General features: G+C 36.7%; 2 protein-coding genes across 3 annotated transcripts in view; one reads left to right on the top strand and one right to left on the bottom strand.

Moving 5' to 3' along the window:
* The first annotated feature begins 1,531 nt into the window (after nucleotides 1-1,531).
* Nucleotides 1,532-8,406, top strand: LOC126047180 (transthyretin-like). The gene is made up of 4 exons (XM_049820461.1): nucleotides 1,532-1,671; nucleotides 3,453-3,583; nucleotides 6,200-6,335; nucleotides 8,084-8,406. The coding sequence occupies exons 1-4, from the start codon at nucleotides 1,603-1,605 to the stop codon at nucleotides 8,189-8,191; spliced, it is 444 nt and encodes a 147-aa protein (XP_049676418.1). The 5' UTR covers nucleotides 1,532-1,602; the 3' UTR covers nucleotides 8,192-8,406.
* Nucleotides 8,407-8,829: 423 nt separating this feature from the next.
* Nucleotides 8,830-14,033, bottom strand: part of B4GALT6 (beta-1,4-galactosyltransferase 6) — a 35,879-nt gene continuing 30,675 nt past the window's right edge. For both annotated transcript variants that reach the window (XM_049820437.1, XM_049820429.1), the window contains one exon: nucleotides 8,830-13,091. In XM_049820437.1, the coding sequence (XP_049676394.1) occupies nucleotides 12,944-13,091 (148 nt within the window). In that variant the 3' untranslated portion in view covers nucleotides 8,830-12,943. The remainder of the gene's footprint in view (nucleotides 13,092-14,033) is intronic.

Here is a 14,033-nt window from a genome sequence, read left to right on the forward strand (position 1 = left end):
TTTGCTTCAGAACTTCCTAGACTGATTGAGCAGCAATTTCAATTAGCCCCATTTTTAACAACTCTGATCTTTAACCCAGTTGGCTGCTGTATTCAGGTGCATTCCAATTAAATCTCTAGCAAGTCAAATTTCTAGCCATCATTAAAAAAAAGTCCTAAAATAGAAGCATCATCTTAATATTCTCTTCATATTTTTAGAAACAGGAAAAGGTAAGCTGTAGAGTGACTGTGATTCAATAAACTGACCAAAGACTTCGAGGGCTTTAGCAGCGATTTCTGTAGACTGATGGCCTATTGTATTTAAAATAACCTGAAGCAGAGGAATTGTTTTTTAACAGGATTACAGAAACTACAGAGATAGTTACTGAAAGCATGCCATTCAGAAACCATCAGCACTCATCTGCCACTGACCTTGGAGTTTATCTCTATACCCAGAGCCTGCTTGGGATGACTGCATACCAAGTGAATTCACAATTTACAAAAGCTTGCCTTTAACGTTTCACTATTTGGTTACCTTTGTCCCCCGATTTCTGGACACTACCATAGTTACACAACTCCTGTAAGCAGTGCAAACACCATCAGCAGCACCCATCTTAAAGCATGCGGATTTCATGGGATCCTGCTATTCCTGGAGCTTGAACACCAGCAGGTTTGATTTGCAGTGGGCTATGCCCAGCCCTCAAAATAGGACATAAATATGTCCATACAGGCGTAGTCATTAAAAAAAAAAAACAAACAACAAAAAAACCCAGCGAAAAACAAATCAAAAACCTATTCTGCATGTAGTCATCCACCTGATGACAGGATAAACCTAGTAAGAGAGTGTACATACATATGTTTAACCAAAGATCAGAAAGACAAAGTTTAATTTCAAGAAGTAACATAAAATGAAGCAGATGCTTCTGGTGGGAACTGACTTGCAGTTGTACAGGGAAAGTCCCGAACTTGTACTGAATCTAACGGACAAGTAAAGCAATACAACATAAAAGACTGCTTAACTGTTCTTCAGAAATGGGTATGTAGGTATCTGGTTATCATGCTGGAAACCAAAAGTAATGTATTTTTCTTCCAGGGGAATGCATAAGATAGCTAGATAGCCCACACATTATCCACTTGCCTTTTATCAGAGGTGGGGAGAAGGCCACCACAGAGAGAAATCTCTTAATAGGTAAACATGGGTGAGTCAATTATGCCAAGCCATAACCCCAGAGAAATTCTCACTGAAACTCAAACTGCTGAGTTGACAAGAAATTTTAATTTCTCACAACTGTGAGATCTATACAGCACTATTCCTCAACAAAAAGAGAAAAATAAAACAGAATAGACATTGTTTCCAAGAAAACAGATCACTGCAGTTGAGCTAGGCAATATTCATAGTATTTCCACAGGCAATGATAGAAGAGACTTATTTTTGCAGACAAGGTTCATGTTTGTATGGGTTACTTATTTTCTCACTGTTTACTAAGTAAATAGTATGAATCGGCATGTTGAAAGTCATACGGGTTTTCTGATAAGTAGCCTCAGTTTAGGGGCCTCGATATAAAAATCACAGATCCCACCAGTTTCTACTTGCTGACACTGAGACTTCCTAGTGGTAGGCAAAATGGCTTTTCATTCTGTATTTCTTGTTTTCTTAGCTGGCCTGGCATTTTTCTCCGAAGCTGCACCACTGGTAAGTGTCTCAGTATTGAGGTCCTGCATACTGATGTAGTCCCAGCTTTTTTTCTTTTTTTTTTTTAAATATAATTAGTGTAAGTGAAAAATACAGTATTCCATTTTATTGCAATTATTTTTATTTTATGGTATGTATTGACTGTAGTTCTCTCCTACTGCTCTTTTTCTGGTCTTTCTTTCTCCTTCTCCAGTGATTAGCGAGAGGGCTTTATGGTTAGAGAAGCAGCACTTGTCATTAGACTCAGCGACTACGTGAAAAACAATGTAAGATAAGAAAGGAAAAAAAATATCATATTCACTACACAAAAGCCTTGGGCCTGTTGGAAAGTAACTATTAGCCCTTAGAACAAAATGAACAAGCTCCTGTCATGAGGGATTTCGTTTCCTGTCGTGAGATCCATGCTCGAGAATTGCCTTCTCTCCTCCTTTCCCTTACTGCTCTACCCACTACAGCTCTATCCCATGCAAGCAAGAAGAGATCTCAACAGCCATTGACGCAAGCAAAGAACAGGGCCAAAGCCAGGATCGCACTTCCAGAGGGCTCATTTATTCCAGCAAAACAAGCTAGAGACACAGATGCTTCAGCCTGAAATTCTTCTAGAACAAACTTGTCCCTCTCTCTGCCCCTCTACTCGTTCTTCCTCTCAAGCTTTGATCTTTGGGAAAACGAATACCTGACCAACCTTTGTGAGGACACAGACTTTCATTGAGCTCCCAGGGTGTAAAAGCCAGGGAAATAGGTGGTGGCACTAGAGCCCCCCTTGCCAATGCTTCAAAAGAAACACTAGCAAGGAGCCAGTGCATTCCAGAAAGGGAGCCTGAGGAGTCAGGGTGTAGAGGCGGTATGGACACATGCTGGTAACTTGGTCTGATACAGGGCAGGGTTCCTGGCCGGTGGGATATTCAGGATGTCACAGACTGTAAGAGGGGATGCAAGAGAGGGCTTTTAGTTTTTAACATCTACATCATGATTCATTTTGCAATGATTGAACGGAGATCAATTGCTATTTTGAGATAACCCCTGATTAGCACCTTCGACAAAGCTCCATCTTCTCACTTTTCATACACAAAATTAGGTAATGGAATGTCAAAGCTCTGATTCACCTCTGCCTTTGAACAGGTAAAACATCAGGGCATAACCACTGCCTGTGATGAACATGTTGGGAGTGAAACTACAGCTATCCCATCTTTGAAGTAAGGTTTTCCTCTCCTATCCCTGCATAGCTGCCAGGGGCTGACAAATCTGATCCAACGTGGTGTTAGGACAGAGTCCGTATGTGATGCTTATTAAGTTTACAGCAGAGTAAAGATAACTCTATGGCAACAAGACATCAGAGGCCTTCAAATCCAGAAGCCGCGCTCGAATTGCCACTCCAAAATCCAGAGGAAGAGTTGTCAGATGTTCAAACATTCCTACTACCTTTGATGATTTAATTACTTGCAGTTGAGGTCACAATTTAGTTACAACTTCATGCTGGAGATGATGTGTAGCTAAGCCATGACAAAGAGAAAACAGAAATGTGTTCTCACACACAGCCGCAGTGCCTCCTCAGCGCACATGGCTACAGTTGCCCCCGACAGCTCCTAATACCTTCCTTCCCGGTGCCACCATTTCCAGCCCCCAGAAAACTTCAGGCTACATTTCTGCAGTACACAGTGATCTTGCTGAGGAAAATATGATCTATTATGTAGATCTAAAGAATAAGATTCCTTACTGCTTTATTATGAGCCATTGCTTATCGTTCTCACAACGTAAAAATTCTGTCTTCCTACCTGAAGGACTCTGCTGACTCCAAGCATCCTCTTCTTATAAAAATTCTGGATTCAGTCCGAGGAAGTCCAGCTCCAAATGTCCCAGTTAAGTTATATAAAGAAGCTGCAGATGGATCCTGGGAACTGTTAAATTCAAAGTAAGTCATACCAAAATAATGAGTGAAAGAAGGGAAAGGCAATGGGAAGATGCCAAAGAGTTGAAAAAACAGTTTTACATTCTCTAACGTAAGACGCCTCCTTTACTCAGAGGAAAGACAACATACTATTGAATGAATTTGCTGCAGACTGTCTTTTAACTGTGCTACAACTACCAAAATAGTTTTATAATGCTTTATAATTGCTGTGAGCACAAGAAAGTATTTTAAACTATGCTTTAATTCAATCATCGCTTCTCTTCTATTTCATTACAAAGGATTGTATTACTTTTTACTACCCAGCAATGAACTACTGCATTGTTAGTGGAAGAATCAGGCAGACTCTTTTAGTTGTTTGAAACTAAGACCCTGGCTGAGAATCCTACCTTTATTGGCTATTTTCCTTCTTTCTAGATGGACTTTCATTTCATACACCACAGCTTTAAAAAGAAAACACAGAACTGTTTTGAACACATACCACATCATAATTGATAGCCTTCTTTGCTTCAGGAAAAAGGAAATCAGCCAAAAGGAAAAAAATTGGGGGAAAAAACTTTCTCACCTCCTCCCTCACAGAGAAGCAATTACATCTAAAATAAGAAAAAGAATCTCCCAGATATTTAAATGTTGCCATGTCTTTTAAAAAAATATAATTGTAGAATTTAAATTGTAGATGACTTTTTTCAAATCACCCTCAATTTTAGTATTTATTAACACTTTAAAAAACTCAAAAGCAATTTTTACTTGAAGTATAATCTGAAATGAAATAAAAAAAAATTCATAGGGGATGCACAGAATGAACGTTCTTTATGCAACAAGGAACATCCCACTTCCACACTTATCTCCTCAAGATAGTTGCAAAGTCTCACCAGAGACCTCTCCAGGTCTGTTAACAGTCTGTTCTACCTAAAAAAGGGAGATAGGGCTCCTAAGGGCTAACGCTGACATAGTGCAGGAATTTCAATAGTGGGATCCCTGACTCAGATACATTTCTAGAAAGTCCATGAGAAACTGTACGTAAGTGGCTCTTTGGTGTCATAGAGCAGTGGGCTGGCAGAAGCAACAGTGCTCTCATATGCATCCTTGAAAAACATAGCTACAGTGAAGGCCACACATATTTGTACAAAGTGGGGAAGAACAATCTACTCACATTGTCCTACTTAAATTGCCTCCCAGCCCTCAAGTGAGAAGATAGCCTCACACATATTCTGTCACTGGAAACGCAAGAAATTTTCCGTTAAGAGAGTGTTCAGTTTACTTATCTTCAAATCTGAGCTTAGAAGCTTTATAAAAAGATACTCAGCTGAACAGCTGGATGTTGACTGAAGCCTTAAAAACATACTTAACATTTGAAACAAAGTAACCTTAAGATAAGGTATGTGAAAGTCTTGATAATACTAACGCAACCTTTTCAGCCTTGTTAATTTGTAAATAATTGAATGTTAGCAAGAGATTCTGAAATAACTGTTCTCAGTTAAAGATACATTTGGTTTTAGCTAAGAAAGCTTATTAGAGAAATGAACAGTTATCTAACAATGATCAATCTACAACAAAAAAGAAGAGAGACATTTGAATGGATAAAAAAAATCTGGTAACTGACTACAGAGCATCTTCTATGATACAAATTGTGTTCTACGACTTCATAGTTATAAGCCATATTAAAGCACAAATCCTAAGTAACGCACTGGACGATGACATACAAACCATTCAATTCTTTATTTTTCTCTCCATGCAATTTGAATAAAATATGTTCAGAAAAAGATTTAGCAGCTAGAACACAAAACAGTGGTTTACGACTACTAAAATCAGGCACTAGCAGCACTGTTATTTGTGGATAACCTACCCAATCAAAAACCTAGTATTATATAACTTATTTCACAGAAATAGGTTTCAACCAAGAGACATGTTTGAGAGACAGCATTCAATATTGGTTCCGGAGCCCTAAATTCGTTGGCGCTCAAAGGCGTATAGTTTCAAGCCAGTACCATGGCCTTGGATAGCACTGATAGCACCTTCAAATCAAACAAAACCATCTGTTTGTTGAGGATGGAAAACCAACTGATCAATACAGACAACAGGGAATTCCATAAGGCTACACTGTTGGTTGACATACAGTCATTTCAAACAGCAGATCTCAAATTTCAAAAAGCCAGCTGTAAAAAGTACTCATACTGATAAAACAACTCAATACATTTAAATGAGAAAGAAAACTATGGAAAAATCAAGAGCTGACCCTATTTGCACAGTAAGTGCATCACAGAGCTTCCACATTGCTTACAGCAGTGTTGAAGTTTTCCCTCTGAGTGGGTTCATTTAATTAACTCCAAGACTCTGCCAAGAGTCTATGAACAACAATGCCAGCTTTTGGCTCACCCCCAAACCACGCAGACTGGTGACATGGCAGGCAGCCACGTGCTGTGGCGATCATGGAAGTAGCAAATGCCAAGACAAGCTCTGAAGCATCCATAATACAGATGGACATAAGCCATTCCAGATCAATAGAAGTATTCATCACATTACTTAAGCTACACAACATCACTCAAGTTCAGTTGCCAAGAACTGCATTTTTCTCGGGCTTTTAACCAAAATATAAAAGTGCATTCTTCTGCTATCACACAGACAAACCAATGACAACGGAGAGCTCCATGAGCTCACAACTAAAGAACAATTTGTAACAGGGATATACAAGATTGAGCTTGACACAGCTTCTTATTGGAAGAGGCTGGGCTTGAATCCCTTCCATCACCATGCTGATGTGAGTATTCATTTTCTCCTGTACTTTAGTTGCAAAGAATAAAGATACTTTATATGTCTAGGCTTCAATTACTAATTGCACGTGTTGAACTTTCTTTCCACTCTAGAATATTTTCGCATTAACACCTTAAATCCACAGTCTCAAAGCTTTGTAACAACATACTCATGAGAGAACCTAGTTACTAACTTCCCCATAACTCTCAATAAGCTCTTAGATGCATTACTTACAAAGACATCTTCCATCCTTCTACCTCTACTTAAGCCTGCAATTCTTCCTGTGACTATTTCTAGACGCCTGAGGGAGAACAGCAGGTGGAATACTCTGTAAAGTCTCCTGGGAAAAGCATTTTTCTGCCTTTTGGATCCAGTATTTGTGTGGCTGCAGACAAAGTTTATAATTTAGATGTTTAAAGATAATGGAAGTATGAACAGTGTTCTAGATGCTTAGATCCTCGGTTTACCACAGAAAAAAAGTATAACTGGCCTTTTTAGTTTGCATGGGACAGATAAATTGGTTAGATGAAGGTGGTCCAAACCAGGTACCAACTGAGGCCAGCTGCAGGGTTTGGGGCTCCTTGGGGGCTGTCCCCTTCCCCTCCAGAGCATCGGTCCTTTCACATGACTTTTCAACAGCAGCAGCAGTCTTGTATGAGTTGTTTGCTGGACTGTGACAGACCAGTGAGCACCACCAGCTGTACAGTTTGTAACTGCTGCTTGAAGAGCCATTCAACTCCTTGGAGAAAAGGTGGCAAATGCCTGGGTTAATTTTTGTTTCTGCCTCCCTGAAATGGATAAGAAATGACATTCTTATTCTAAGCAATAACGAGTCTTGCTTTCTGTGATCACTGAAATAAAAGAGGCAAGATGAAAGACTTGGAGCATGCAAGTAAATTGATTATGCATCAAGATAATGTTTAAGCCTATATTCCAGACTAGAAAATAATTTAATCCAGAGTGCAAGAGCCTCTTTTCTTAAAAATAAGCCTCAGAAGGCATCATGTTTTGCTCAGTTCACTGGCCGTTTCATATGCATCTTTTTTATTAATGTTGAAAGGAGGACAAGCTACATATCATGGAACATTATTAAACTGTGTCTATTTTAAAAGTTGGCATCCATTGTCTCACAACACAGACTTATCTACTATGTAGAGGGATAGAAGAAAGGACAGGACATGAGCTGATGGGGGAGATGTTAAAAGGGCTGTTGTAAATGATCATATGTAAAGTCATTATGTTGTGGCTAAAGGACTAATGCAGCCCTTCTTTATCTATTAGGTATGTAAGTAGGATTAAAGAAACTCATAGCTTCGCATTTTGGCCTGATGATAAGTTACTGTAGCCCTATGTTTAATTCTGTTCCTCAAAGTTCAGGACTTCACAAGAGCAGCAAAAATATCCAAATAGTTGAAAGAATGCTTTTTTTTTTTAATCAAGGCAATCAATGGGGTTTAATGTAGATCTTCAATAAGGAAAAAAAAATCTTGTCATTTATGAGTACCAACAAGGAAACAGTAATTTGGCTAATAAATATATTTGATAAAAATTTAAATAACAAGTGACCTCTATGGTTTTAACCAGTGGAAAAACTGTGTGACAGGAAGCCACAGATCACAGTGATCAAATCGCCACAAAAGAAGGTTTTACCAAAGCTTTGTGGGAGGTTAGATAAAATGATCGCAATGGTTCTATCTAGGCTCATATCTAGAGATCACTTCTCATTTGTCTTGTATTTGGTTTTCCTTTTTCCAGGTGGTGTTCACAGCTAATGATGCTGGTTATCGACATTACTCCATTGCTGTTCTCCTCAGTCCCTTTTCTTACTCAACTATGGCAGTAGTTAGTGAGCCAGTGGAATAGAAGCTGACATTAAGCATGAAAATTTAGATGTGTAAATTAAAATTTCCATAAATGATAAGAACTTAGTTTCTGACTGTATCAACAGTTTTAGATTTCATAGTAGATCACTAACAGTAACAGTCAAGTTGTTTATTCACTTTGTTAACTTTAGGAAGAATGTGTATTGACTTTATTTTCAAATACTCTTCAGAATAAAAGTATTCTGTATTCTGTAAGTATTGCTCTTCTGAATAAAAGTTCTGGGTTTAAAAAAAACCACATTAAGCTTAGAGAAAATGCATTGAAACTCCATTACTGGGATTCTGAGACTAAACCACAGTCTTCCATGAAGTTAATAAACTACATTCCTTCTTGCAAAGGAAGCAAACAACACACATGTGAAAGGTGTCTCATGGAAAGTAAGCACACAGGTAATGCAATCCACCTCCTACCACCGTATGTACTTCATTACTGAAGCCCACAACAGATGAAGTCACATGGGACTACTACCCAGGGCCCCACATAATCATCAGCTAAACTCACCTCCCAATTCTGATTTGTAAGAAATAGAAGCAAGAGCAGCTTAAAAGTGACAGAAAGGTAGAATAGCATTTAAAGATGCAAAGGCTGCTACCCATACTTAAAATGCCTTCTTTCCTGCTTTCCAATATAACTGATGACACTTTCAAGGAGAGTCCATATCCAGTGCTGCAGAAAAAATATCCATCAAACATACCTGAAGAAGTTTATTCATATATTTTCATAAAATTCTGCAAATACCTCTGTCCCCAGTCGAAGCACTCCTAAAGATGACTTGCATATCTCTAACCATCAAACACTTTTGTAATAGCTGTAAGATACAAAGAAAAATAAGGAGGATAACTGATGATTCCTGAGAAAACCAGCTCCCCATTTAACGCCAGAAGAAATACGGCTGAATCCTTCCATTTCCCATTCTTGTAATCCATATATAAGGAAGATCAATCCTACACAGAAATAAGTATAGAGAAAAGCCATTAGAAGATTCAACAGAATAGCAACCCTATCTTGAAAAAGTACGGAAAAATAGTGAGTCATTTAGCCTAATAAAACCAAAAGCTGAGAGCATATAAATACCAATAAAGGAAAAATGATTTCTTGGCCTAAGGCTCGATCCCACCACAGCCTAACCTGATGTATGTGGTGGCCAGATGGACCTTCCTTTTGTTCTTACTTCAAGGAACGGAGCACTAGAAAAATGAGCACTTTGTCTATAAACAAAACACAAAGAAGATATGTTCTCCACAGAACCTCAGAATAAACAAACCAACACAATCTTTAGAACATTATATTTCATAAAAGACAATGATAAAAAAGTACAAACATTTTCATGAACAACAACAAACCCAAAATTATGATAGTACACAGGAAATTCCCAGCATTTGTTTCAGTGCATTTTTCATTAAGCCTATCTTACATACCTCTACAAATAAAATAATCGTAAGTACACTTCCTCTTGCTGATATGCAATGGATCATTTTAATATTTTTAAATAACTGTCTCATTAGTAACCCACTACAACATAGTCATTAGTAAACATAATAATAGAAAAATAGACTGGCAAGATCCAAGAAAAAGGACATTTTGCACTTGCTTTTCAATATACTGTCTATTGCAAAACGGATTTTATATTTTATATTCTCCTACTTATATTTGAAATACAGCAAATGGGCTTAAGAGTATCTTAGCATATTAACCAGATTCCACTGTTAGTATTTCTGTAATGTTTTTACTTGTTAATTTGCAAGACCTTCAGAATCTTGTAAAATACTCCCTCTTTCTTCTCCCTCCATGCTCACTCCTTGAAGAGAAGACATCCTTAATTTGCCTACTCAGCAATGCAAAAACCAATGTGATTGACTTCTCTCTACATTTTACAAGAATCATGAAAATATCAAAAGGAATGTGCACAACTCTGAGTTCTGCATCGCATTTATTTTGTTTGAAGGCACTGTCTATGTTAAAATTCACTACAGAATAGTACTGAGTTCAGGCAGGTAGTATACAAACACTATTTTGATGTAATTTAAGATGGCAACTTTTAAAACTTCCCAACAAAGTGATAAAAGGTATTTAGAGAAGAGTGTTCGTTAACAATTCATAATTTAACATCCATCACTTTGGGGCACCAAAATGTAAACTTTTTAAGAACTCAGTTATATGTCACAATCCACTCACATACTGGTTTAAATCACATTTTTCTAAGACCATACATGATTAATCACTTAGAGCTGTAAAGTTATATTAGTTCAGCCACAGCATATGTGTAATATAGTATGTATATATGTATCTATATATACATATATATGCATTAGAATTTTTAAAAATTGCACATTAATTTCACAGAATGCCTAACAAATGGGCACAAAAGCATGCTTCAGGAAACAGTACAGACCTACAGTACCAAAGAATGTTTCATAATCATAGGTGTTAGATTGTAGGTGAACTTGTACTGAAAACCAGAAATCACTTCAAAATTACATCAGTTATTTAAAAATTTATTCAACGGTTCTTAAAGAATTGTATTAGTCTGTTATGAAATAAGACTAACTTTATTTTGAAGATATAATTGTTCATACAGTGTATTAATTATCTCCCCTTTAACCATATGCTTCAGAATATTCTATACACTCAGTTATAGAAAAATATATCAGGAGGTGATCAAGCCACTTAAGCATGCTTTTGAAGGATGTTTTGTTCACTTTATGCTCACTTTTTGTTACTTTCATTGCATTACATCATTCCTAAAGCATATTAGATTAACTGGTAGATTTTAAGGTAATTCAAATATGGTTTAAAATATCCCTTACAATTGTTCTCAACTACTTAAATTAAATCATTACATTTCTACTAAATATTTGGCATACCTACAACTAAGCTCATAACTTTACCGAAGAATGGCTAAGGGCAAAATTTGCTGCTGGGATGTCAAAGAAATAGAAGGTGTTTATGGCAAACAAACTCAAATGTACAAAGCACCACATCATCTGTGGCAGCAGTTCAGGAAACCAACACACAGTAATGAGTTAAAAGTCAGTATGCTTTGTCAACACTCTTACAGAACACTCTATGGATAAACAATCCTTATTATATACTGCTTTCCATTCTTCATGGGAGCAGAAGTCAGTCTTTGGTTCCTAAAGAGTTGAGTAACTGTGACAAACAAAACAGTTTAATAGATCTTGGTCAATATCTTTGCATTAACATAGAAAATAAATGATCCAGTCCTTTTCCTTAGTATTAACAAGGGATGTAAAAAAATATTAGGAAAAGGTAATAATGCTTAGCAGTGGGATACTTGTAGGTAGCATAACATTACAAGCAAACAGAAAATAAGATATGTTTTTTCATTATAAGCCAAAGAAAGAGGCTAGTTACTCATACATATAACACCACAAAAATAGGGAAACAGACAGGACCAATCCTTAGTGGGACTGTGCAACCTCAATCTCATTTAAAGTCATCGACTTGAGGATACCTAGTGCATCATAGAAGCACTCAGCACTCTACCAGAATAGGCCCTTAAATAGCTATATTGATTAATATATTATGAGTGGAATTTTAAAAAGCACTTGGGATTGGCCCGCTTTCAGTTCCACTTATGCCATCATCAGTGGAACAGTCTGACCAACACCATAGTTCTGAAAATCCCACACTGCAAGCATTAGAACTATTAAAACTATGTTTTATTATTTTCTTAAAAATCTAACTTTAATATTCTTCCAATGAAGACACATTTTTGGCTCTTCTGATTTTGGAGGAATAAAAGTGCTGTTTACTAGGATTTTAAAAAAACCAACAAACAATACCAAAATACTGTACGCACCCAGACACATTGTTTTGGGCATTAAAATCCCTGACATTGACACTAGTGGCACACTTGGAAACAGTTAAGAGTTCCTGTAGATCATAATACGCAACAACCGCAAGATTTTCCATAATACGCATGCAATATGCATATAAATAGGATTTAGATGGCAGGCAGGGTATCATACAATTTTGCTGGCAATAAATAAAATTAAAAGCTCTCTTCTAGCAAGTTCATATACGAAATTGATTTTTCTATATAGATATGCAGGAGGCCTAGAGCTCAAAACTAGTATAACAGTTTACAGTCATAGCTGGCCAACAATTAATATTTCCTTCATTTCACATAAGGTATAACCTTTTTTAAGCATACTTACATTTTACACTTGTTCTTTCATGCTAATAAAAACATTCCTATAGAATTCAAACGAGAACACACTCAAATACATACTGAAGCATAAAATATTGAGCAATTTAAAAGCAATGTACACACATTAATTTACATCACATATTTACAAAACACATTTTAAAAAGAAACAAAAGCATTCATTTAAATACACGAGGCGGGGGCGGTTTAGTATAAAAAATTCCTGGAAGAAGAGGCCTCTGTTCCTACTTCCAGAGAAGCTACAAGTCTGTTTTCTGCAGTTTATTTAGTTGAGTGGTTAAGATAGAGAATATGAAGAATGAAGGCTTGAACAGTAGTCTCATGCTGTAAACATCTGAGTGGTAGCTGCTGGCTTTTCTTTCAGAATGAAATGCATGATACATACAATCACTTTACTTCTCATCCCAAATATGCATCATCAAATGGTCAAAAATCTCTAATTCTAAGCTGCTGTTTGTTGGTTTTGTTTTATCGTGCCTATTAGTAGCTTCCACTGTTAAAAGTTTATTCTGGTAGGGTAGCTTGTCATTCCACTTCCATCAATAGTCTCTAACAGGAGCAAGTTCTGGTATGAGATTAACAGTTATATTTTTATACAATCTACTGACAAGTATTTTAGGAGTATATATTAAATTGTTCAACCCATCAATATACTGACGTTCTCTGGAATACCTCAGAAGTTTGTATCTGCAGAGGGAGTTGGAAGAAGAAAACATGAGAAAGATTTGCAAGAAACAATTAAATTGATGTTAGACATGACACTGTAACAGTCATTTCATTTTGAAATATGCTTTAAATTCTGAAACTACCTCTCAGCCCTTTGAAATTACCAAGTTACCTACCTAAGCTTTAAAAGCAAGCCACTTTCTGTTTTTTAATACACTTAGATTTTATGTTCACATACATAAGTTAACATTAAGACTAAATAAAAAGAAGGCATTTAATATGTTTACTTTTTATCATCCGAAACTAAACTGATTTTTAAAGAACATTCAATTTCTTCATGTTCTTTTGCTCTAAAACTCAGCTATGGAGCTCAGAGAAGATTTAAGAACATTCAATTTAAAAATTATGAATAAAGCAGAAAATAAAGACTTTCCCAGAAAGAGCCATCCATTGATAACAGAATTGAGCAGTATTTCTAATTATCTGAAAACACATACCATAAATCTTTTATTTTGTGTTTCACATTCTGATTTTTAGGCGTAGCTCATCTGCTGCATTCTGGTTGCTATTTCAACCTAGCGCAGCCAGAACCTGCTAGCCAGTTAAAGTGTTTTGCATCTGTGTAGCAAGAGAAAGGAACCCCCAAAAAACCCACAAAAGTTCATGTCAATGTAAGCAGGAAATGAGAAGACCTGTACCTCAGAAAAGAATGAAATATGATGGAAGAAACCAATCCTTGAGGAGTTTTGAAGTCAGTTTTCATGCAGGAGTCATTTCCCCTAGCTGTACTGCTTCCTTTTGCAGAATATCCAAATTAACCAACTAATGGAGCCCTCCCAGCACTACTGCCCAAACTATTAAGGAACAACAACACTCTGCATCAAAGATTATGAGGATAACACCTTCTGACACACAAACTCAGCCTTTCTCATGGTTAAGTAAGAAATATCTAAAAATATGAAG

This window comes from Accipiter gentilis, chromosome 2 (assembly GCF_929443795.1).
Source record: "Accipiter gentilis chromosome 2, bAccGen1.1, whole genome shotgun sequence".
In the NCBI taxonomy this organism is placed as follows: domain Eukaryota; kingdom Metazoa; phylum Chordata; class Aves; order Accipitriformes; family Accipitridae; genus Astur; species Astur gentilis.

Coding starts and splice junctions, on each gene's coding strand:
- LOC126047180 (XM_049820461.1), top strand. CDS start 1,603: ATGGCTTTTCATTCTGTATTTCTTGTTTTCTTAGCTGGCCTGGCATTT. Junction 1,672..3,452: donor TCTCCGAAGCTGCACCACTG/GTAAGTGTCTCA, acceptor TCCTACCTGAAG/GACTCTGCTGACTCCAAGCA. Junction 6,336..8,083: donor CCTTCCATCACCATGCTGAT/GTGAGTATTCAT, acceptor TCCTTTTTCCAG/GTGGTGTTCACAGCTAATGA.